General features: G+C 41.6%; 1 protein-coding gene across 1 annotated transcript in view; it reads left to right on the top strand.

Moving 5' to 3' along the window:
* Positions 1-5,521: 5,521 nt before the first annotated feature.
* CCDC175 (coiled-coil domain containing 175) overlaps positions 5,522-9,072 on the top strand; it is a 69,634-nt gene continuing 66,083 nt past the window's right edge. Inside the window, exons 1-2 of the mRNA XM_027110758.1 lie at positions 5,522-5,693; positions 7,441-7,526. Coding sequence (XP_026966559.1) covers positions 5,534-5,693; positions 7,441-7,526 — 246 coding nt within the window. The 5' untranslated portion in view covers positions 5,522-5,533. The remainder of the gene's footprint in view (positions 5,694-7,440; positions 7,527-9,072) is intronic.

The following is a 9,072-nucleotide window of genomic DNA, read 5'->3' as shown; positions in this document are numbered from 1 at the left end:
AAGGGTTGGTGAGAGCTGGGCAGTTGTGTCAAATACTGCAGGAAAGGGGACGTGTGGGATCGGGGCTTGAGAAAAGGCCATTAGAAGATGAGGAAGAGGTAATTTAGAATTCAGGGTGAAGGGATGCATTATAGCCAAGATGTAGACCACACTTTCAAGAAGTTTGGTAATTGAGAGGTAGGGTGGCCGAAGGGTTGAGGAAAGGCATGAATTTAGGAAGTGATGACTGGGCATGAGGTCAGAGGAAGACACAGGTGAGGGAGGAGCTAATTGAGGAAGGTCCTTGAGGAGGTGGGAAGGAATGGGATTCAGAATTGCCATGGCTTGTATTTTTACTTTCCCGAATAAGCTCTGGAAATTCTCAACTGCAATCATATATGCAGGGAATGGTCAGCCAGCGTTAATCTGACATTTTCTAAATTTGTTAAAGGAAGAAAAAAAGAGATTTTTAAATCAAATGGAGAGTACTTACTCCAATTATCTTTACCAAATCGTCTTCATATGAATTACCTTACCTATTCTTCAAAAATAAGAGTTAACTAAAATGAGAAAAAATAAGGAAAATAAGAATACTGCTCCTGAAAGATCGTGAGTGTTAGAAAAGTCTAAAAATGCTAAGTCAGCCTTAACAATTATCCCCAGCTACCTTTCTAAAAGAGGATACCCTTTGAAACTTCAGTGACTTAAGTTAATAATAGTAAAAGACATTCTTGCTAAATATGGCATGGGTTGTTTCAGGCCCAATTTAATTTCTGATTACTCTGCAGATGCTCACTTGAAAAAATCAGAATGCCGTTATTGATGATGATATTCTGTCCTGTGATAAAATGTTACCTTAGGCAAAAATAAACTGAATTACCATGCAGCTGCCAGCAGGGACTGCTTAATCTCTGCTCTCAGCAGCATTGCCCGCAGCATAAAACCCAAACTCCTGAGCTTGGAATTCAAGGCTCTTTGTAGTGAAATCACAACCTAAATTTCTGATTGGGCTCCTGCTTTTCCTCTCCATTCACCCCATGCCCATTGGCACACTTCCATGGCTCTGCTGACGTCCTGTGTAGTCCAGAGCACTCCTTACCTGAGCCCCAATCCCCTGCCCTGGTCACAAAGCCACAATGCAGCTCTAGCATAGCAGACAGTGCCCCAGTCCTGGAGTCAGAAGGACTGCTCTGCCATTGTCCAACTTTAAGGGCCTGACCCGAGGTTATCCCCAAGGTCATTGAAGCTCTCATCTTGGGGTGATTTTCTGAAAAATAGGGTAATCATCATAATTCACCCCAGAGAGTTATGATAAAGATTAAGTAAGGCATGGAAACAGTTACAAAATGTACATTTTCTAAAACCACAAACTGCTTTGCAGGTGTGCTTCAAAACCGACCCTTCTTTTTCACCTTCAAGGCCATTTTCTTGAAAACAAGGGGCCAAATCTCGTCCATGTGTTTAGTCAAAGCACTGATAAGAGTGTCTGGTATGTAATAAAGCTCAATACATGCTGAGTGGATTCATCAGAGAAAGTGAACTTTTAGGGGAAACGAGAGGAAAGGAGGCTCTCATGAGAGTAGACAGCTGACTTCTCCAGATTCTTACCCCTTCTGTCTCCCCTTCCTCCTCTTATTTCTCTTTCCTCTTTTTGCCTTGTCTCTGACCTCTTTCTCTCCTCCACGAAGAGAATAATAAAAGAAGGCTGACTCCTCACCACTATGTCCCCCTTCCTCAGAGAGGCCTTCACTGGTGCCACCTATGGGTCTCATTTTTATAAGCTCAGTGCCCAGCACAGTGCCCAGCACACAGAAGGCACAACCCAAACACGTAAACCAATGAGTCCAATGTCAACACACGTGAGGCCGTGCCTTTCTCTGGTAACCTGGCAGGCATCTTTCTCTGCAGAGACTCGGCCCTCAGAACCTCCTTAACTGAGCACTCCAGGCAGTCACTGCTATCCAGCAGAAATAACATGGAAATAAAACCAATTTCCCATCTCTGGGACAGCAACTGTTGATTTAATTGCAGTAATTGTCACTAAGGGTTGAATGACCAAGAGGTTTAAGGAAGGCAAGGGATGCAGAAAGGACATTAACATCTGTATTTCCGAAGAAATGTTTCTTGTTTTCCATTTAGTAGAAATAAAAGATGGGAAATAGCATGTACTCTGTGGTAAGTACATCATTATTCTACATAAGCTTCATAATCCCAGGATGTAAAATCCAATTTTACAGATGAAGAATGGAGATTGAGGTTAACTACCTGAGCCAATCAAAAACCACCAGCAAATGATGCAATGGGCATTTGACTCAAATCTGTTTAGCCCCAAGCAATTGCTGATTACAGATAAAAACTAGTCAAGAGACAAAGTTGAAAAGGAGGCTCTTTGTCAGGTGTTGTTACAAACAAGGATATGGCCTGCCCTTTCTTGGAGACACCGCCCTATCCTTGTTTGGCGTAGCTCCATCAGGGACACTAATCCATCTGTTTGCTTCTCTAACCATCTGGCATTACCTAGGGGACATGCTTTTCCTGCCATTTTACCACAAATGACTGTGTGATGGAGTCGCAGGAACTAAGAATCGCAGACTGATCACAGGACAGGTACTTTAGAAGCTGTGAGAAGCCCAAGGGGTATGGAATCTTTGTCTAATGTATAACCATCTTGCAGACATAGGCATAAAGCCAATATGAAGGCTTAAAAGGTACCCAGTGGGCAAGGATCAAGAATGCCTTTCTATTCAATGCTAAAAGCGTCACTGATTCCTTTACCTAGGAAAGGCCCACCCAGCCAGCTGGTTTAGACCTAATGTTGGGGCTGACAAATATTAGTTCAGAGAATGAATGTGTGTCTGACATTCCATGGGTAACTGTCCAACTGTTCTGAAGCCTCTTCTCTCCTGCAACCTCCACAGAAGCTGGAAATGTGGATACCCCTTGGCCTAACCTCCCTTTCATGGGTGACCTTGTGATCTAGTACTAGCCATTGAGACATAAAAGGAAGTAGACAAATTTCCTTCCCTGATGAAAGGGAAGAAGGGCTTCCACAGGTGGACCCTTTCTACTCCTTTCCACTTTGTACAAGGGCATGAGGTCTGGGGCTACAGTAGCCATTTGTGACCATGAAGCAACAAGCCTGAAGATGAAACACAACATGCAAAAGATGGCAAGGCATTAAGATAAGAAAATCCTACTGACAACCATGATGGGGAGGCAGGGCCATGTGCCCATGTTAGGCCCTATGCTTGGTACTGGTAGATCAGAGTGAGGAAGACAGAGACTCTATTTTCTTGAATTCTTACTTCTCAGGAGGATTTGAGCATGGTCCAATACTGAACCGTCAGAGATGCTGAAATGCTGAGCACAAAGCACTGAAGTGTGCAACTACTTCCTATATGTGAGATGTTTTAACACATCACAGAGACTGGGACCTTGGCTTGGTCTAACCCAGGGTCTAGAAACACAACCAAGAAGTTGATGCTTTCTCTAGAGGTACTAGATTTACGCAGAGGCAGGAACAAGAGCAATGTCATCGTCAAATACCATATACACCTCGAATACTGTAGAAACTGCAAATACGCCTGAATACAGTGTTGTATACGTTCCTTTGCAAGTAGGGGTCAAATTCATGCAGCAGTTGGGTTCTCCTGGCCCTGTCAGCAGCAGGGGAAATGGAAGCAAACTTGCTTACCATAACTTAAAAATCAGTGTCAGCGTGGGACTGGCATATTCTAATATGCTGTTCTGCTGCTGAGCAAAAGTCTGCCTGAAAAATATTGACTGGAAGAGAAAGTATCTGTTATGTTACCAGAGTAAAAAGGAAACATGAGAGAAGTAGGACATGACTTTTGGCTCACTGAACACCATCTATGGCTACTGAAGGATCAGAAAGCTTTTTTTATACTCTCAACTATTTTGTTTATCTTCTGTATCTTTTTTAAAATTAAAAAAAAAAAAAAGCTTTACTTTCTTTTCTAATTACAAAGTTATACATGCAATGTCCCCTCAGGGATTGGCCTCACTCATAGACAATGGAGAGCAACATGATCCAGATGAGGTGATGAGTAGGAATAATATTCTGGTGGCAGCATAAAGGTTGGCTTAGGGCAGTCCAGTCCAGGTAGTTCAAGAAGAGGGGAATTTATCAGAGGAAGTATGCTGCAAGGGCTATAGAAACCAAAGGGAAGTAACGTAAAGAAGATCCCAGATACCAGGAAGCTGCCACAAACCTGTACAGTTCCCACATGCCTGCACTCACTGATAAGCAGCTGGAGACACCAATTCCCACTCCTGCCACCTCTGGAGCCACCCAAACTGCTGGGATGCAGTCAACTGTGGTGGCCTGAAACTGCCGTTCCAGGAGACGAACAGAGTGGCTTCTTTGCCAGCTAATCTCCCACCAGTGTCTCCAACCAGCTGACGAGTGTGTTTGACGAATGTGGTTTCTAGGCATCCTCCCCCTGCCTCACAGAGAAAAGCACGGAAGGACACGGATGGATCTGAATGCCAAATCTTGCAAAAGAGGGGACCCAGGAGAGTGTTAAAAGCCAGGATATGGTTCTCCCTGGAGGAAGGAGGCTGTTGTTGTATTGTGTCCTCTCCAAGGCAGTATAGCATAGTGATTCAGGGCATAAACTTTGTGTCCTCATATGCAAAGTGGGAAATAACACCTACCTCAAAGGATTGTTATGAGGGTTAAATAGGTTACTGTAGGTAAAGTATTTAGGGCAGTGCCTGGAGTATAGTTCCATTCAGTAAAGGATAGCTGTTGTCATGTTACTTTCACTCTGATTTCAATTTTGCCATCTGTAAAGAAAACTTAAGAAGGAGAGGGTTAAATCATCTTCGCTGCTCTCTAACCAACCAGAGGAAAGGGGAACTAATAGTTACACTCAATCTGATCCTGATGCAGGGCTGGAGTTTGGAGACGCAGAGAAAAATAATATCTCTGCCTTCAAAGAGCTCACTGTTTGATGAGAAGGCAGAAGAAAATCACTGATTCAAGTTAAAATGTGCACAGTGGTAGAATGTATACAGGGAAAGGTCTAGAAGAGTACAGAGATGGGTATTGTAGCATAATGGAAAGATTTATACAGACTCCACTTTAAACCCAAAATTATTCTCTTGTGACGCTGGGCAATTCACTTAGTCATCCCTGCCTCAGTTTCCTTGTCTGTAAAAGTGGAGATAATGAAAGAACTTCCCTCACTAAGCCATTGTGAACATTAAGGGAGCTGTACATACAGCTGTAGTACCTAGCACAGAAATGCGTTCAAAAGTGATCATTATTATGATTCCCACGGTCCACGAGAAGTGTACAAGGGTTCAGGCACAAGTCCTGAACTAAAGAAATGGAAGTGGAAGGAGGAAAGGGCGGCTAAAGAGGGACTCATCCTTATAGGATCGCTTGATTATTGTGTATAAAGTTAGAGAAACTGGCGAGGCACCCACCCCAGGTGGCGCGCTGGCGCTCTGCCTCGGCGTCCTCGTTGCCCGTGGCAACCGGCAGTCCATACCTCTGGCCCGGTAGGCGCTGCGCAGGGGCAGCAAGATGGCTGTGAGCTCCTGGTCCTCAAAGCTGGGGTTCGGCAGCGAGAAGGCGCTGCAGGCGGCCGCTGTCTCCACTGGCCCCTCTCTGGAATTATGCACCTTCCCCTCCACCCTGTGTTCCTCGGTCGCGGCTGCCGCCCTGGAGCAGCTCTTTGTTGTCGGTGAGAGGCCCGTGGGCTCCCGGAGGGACGTCATCTCGGAGGTGGCGCCTAGGCGGCATTAAGCGGGAACCTTCGTGGGGACCCTCCTCCCAGAACTCAGGGCATCCCTGGTAGGGCAGAACCTTCTCCAGCTCCTTGGGGGAGAGGGGGACAAAAGAGTGGGACCCAGGGCTCAGCTCTGTGGCTTGGCCCAACTCACACTAGTAGCTGGTGACAAATTGCGGACAAATCCCTGGACTCCCAGGCCACTGCTATTTGCCTGTGATTGGAGTGCCCACCTGCATTTAGATTATGTATTTAATTTCATCTTGTCCCTTCTTGCCTTTTCTTTGCAAGTTAATTTCCTCCAACACTTTGGCATGGCAAACTGGAGGATTTAACAGGTAAATAAGAAAGGAAGAAACACCTGTTGCATTCGGCAAGGAATTGTGCATTAGGCACAAATACTTTTTCTGCTAATAATTTCTTGATGCTCAGAAAGTTTGTCATAGGAGAAAAATTCATTATGCTTTCTTGCCCTGAGTGTGAGTTATAAAGTGTGTGGCTCTCCAGCCCATTTGCAAGTGGGAGTACACTTGTGCTTATTCATTCCATAGAAAAAAGGAAAAGAGACAGCAGGCAATACCTGTCCCTCCCTAACACACACTTGCTTGGAAACTCAGTAACTGATTTTTCACTTGGTTTGAGAGCTTAGTTCATTAAGAGAATCCAAGTTTTCAGGAACTGAGGGCAGAAATTGCTATTTACTCTTCTGAGAGTCGAGGATGGCCACTCAGGGCATGGACTCTGGAGTCACACCATTTGTGTCTGAATCCAGACCTCTTATAAGTGATGGGCTCTGTGACCTTGCGCACATGACATGACCTCAAAAGTCTTAGATTTCTCACCTCTGAGATGGGAATCATCATGAAGTTATAAGAATCAACTTAGATTATACATACATGTGAAACATTATACACATCAAACTCATCCCACACATGTGGGTACGGGCCTGGAATCCATTTAGACAGAATCTGTATAATGGAATGGTGACAGAGCCAAGGTGAGTAGAGCTTCCTCTGTTCTCTCTCCTCTTCCTTTTATATTTTATTTTTCCTTCCTTCTTCCCATTCTGCATGTATCTTGTCTTCCTTTGCCTGCCAACATTTTCCAAGCCTCTTTTCCCATGTGATTTCAACTTGCAGTGTGTGAGAGAAAAGGCGCTATCTTTCATATGTCAATGAATGAAAAGGGTTAGAAACTCTATCTACCTCACACCTACCAGTTTTACAAATACTTACTCTCATCCCATGATTAAAATATTGGCATGGAAGTGAAAATGACATAATGAATTTTTAAAGAATTAAGTAAGTGTTGTTTTGTAAAATATTACATTTAGAATATACGTATACAAATTTATATGAAGACATTCTTAAACCTACACTATGGGTGTGTTATATTTATCCCTTTTATAAATATATATGGAATTTTTTGGTCTTGTCCTATACAGTCCTCCTTTCTACCATGAGTGATACAAAAATAGAATCTTAAGAGGAGTTTGTCCTCAAGAAACATAAAGTATATACCTAAATTAGTACACTGTAAAATAAGAAATAACAAGTACAAAAGAGATTCATATGATGTACTATAGAAATTCAAAGATAGAAGATGTAATTTTCAGCTGAGTAAGCATTTGAGTTGGATCTTAAAGGTTAAACAGGATTTGGATAGATAAATAAGAGATCTTAATTTTCTAATTTTTTTTTAGAACAATCACTGCAAAGTGACTACTTTAAATGCAATGAAGAAGCGAAGACCTTTCTTAAGGACGTTGCTATTGCTGTTAAGAAATTGGTATTGTATTATCTATAAGAGCTACTTTTTCAATCTTTCACTTATTTCTTCATCAAACTTTAATTTAGCACCAGCTCTGTTCAACATACTTCAATAGATGAATAGGGAAAATATTTGCCCTGAATGAAAATTTCTCTCAGTTTGCTAAGCATTTGCACCAGTATGGATCAGTAGTGGATTGCTGCCCGATTTCCCATGCAGAGCACTGAATTAAGGACCAGTGCTATGGATGAGGGCAAGACAGCTCAAGAGAAGAGACCCTGCTGATAACAGAGCTCAGTTAAGGGGTGGGCCACATGGGCAAATGCTTGTGACATCAATATGTGAGCATTGCTTAAAACCAGCAAACAACCTCTGGGATAAACTGCATGCATAGTGCCAATTTTCTCAGGTCTCTGTAAGCAATTCCTCACAAAACTGGTGAAAGATTATTTGGCACCTACTCCACTGACACACAGTGATTTTCAGTGAAAAGAAATAGGTTCTCTTTCAGTTATACTAACTTGGCCCCATCAAAGAAATATTTAAAGAATTGCCTCTTGAAGTGTCACAAAAGTGTCTCTGTTTGGCCCTGGTCCTGAGTGATGTTTCAGAATGGCAATGTCTCCTCATTTGATTTAAAAATATTGAATAAGAATCTACTACCTAAATATCTAAAAATGTAGAAATATGGCTATAAAGTTAATGAGCTTGAGTCTACAGACTGCTGAGAAAAGTTAATCTTATTACTTTATAATTATATTTTTATGTAATTATATATAGTTCTGTAGGTATACTACAGAATTATAGTTTATAATCCCAGTTAAGTACATATATGTAAACACTGAGAGTCTGTGTGTATTGTACTGCACTGTGGTCCTGTGGAAACCCTTTCCTCTGTTTCGTTCTTTTAGTTATGTCTTTCTCCAGGATTTGAAGTGTTCAAAATAATTATTGTGGCTTATTAAAGTATCTAGTATGTCTCCATTTAATATCTGAGCTGTGAAATCTCTTAAATAGAGATAAATCCTCCCATTTTTTAAAGTAACACATTTTCACTATTATAGAAGCATTGCATGTTTATTCTGGAAAATTTAGAAAAAAATAGACAAGCAAAAGGAAGAATGTAAAAACCAACATGATCCCACCCTAAAACAATCACGATTGACTCTTTGTTGAATGTCTTGACTACTTTCAGGATATAGATGATTCCTGTATTGAATTTTATTTTTTACAGAAAAGTGGTCTTACTAAATATACAATTATGCAACCTGCTTTTTTATTATTCATAAAATACAATGGCAGTTTTTCAGGTCATAAAGTAACTATACCCATTATGACCGTTTATTTAAGAGGTGATTTATCTGTTCTTTCCACTAGCAGATTTTTGAATGTTTTTCCCTTTTTGAAACTAGCCCCATATATATATATATCTCCAAACAAATAGGCAGGGAGATATTTTTAGGTAGGTATAAGAAAACCACTGTTCTTTTTATATCTAAGCATAGTTTTATAGGCATTTTCCATTTTTAAATTAAGTAGCTTCCTTTCCTTCTCTTTTTTTTTT

This window comes from Aethalodelphis obliquidens, unplaced genomic scaffold, assembly GCF_003676395.1.
Source record: "Aethalodelphis obliquidens isolate GAN/ISIS:26980383/991018 unplaced genomic scaffold, ASM367639v1 scaffold10, whole genome shotgun sequence".
Classification (NCBI taxonomy): domain Eukaryota; kingdom Metazoa; phylum Chordata; class Mammalia; order Artiodactyla; family Delphinidae; genus Aethalodelphis; species Aethalodelphis obliquidens.
The sequence above is the reverse complement of the archived record's forward strand: the minus strand, read 5'-3'. Positions and strand labels throughout refer to the sequence as shown.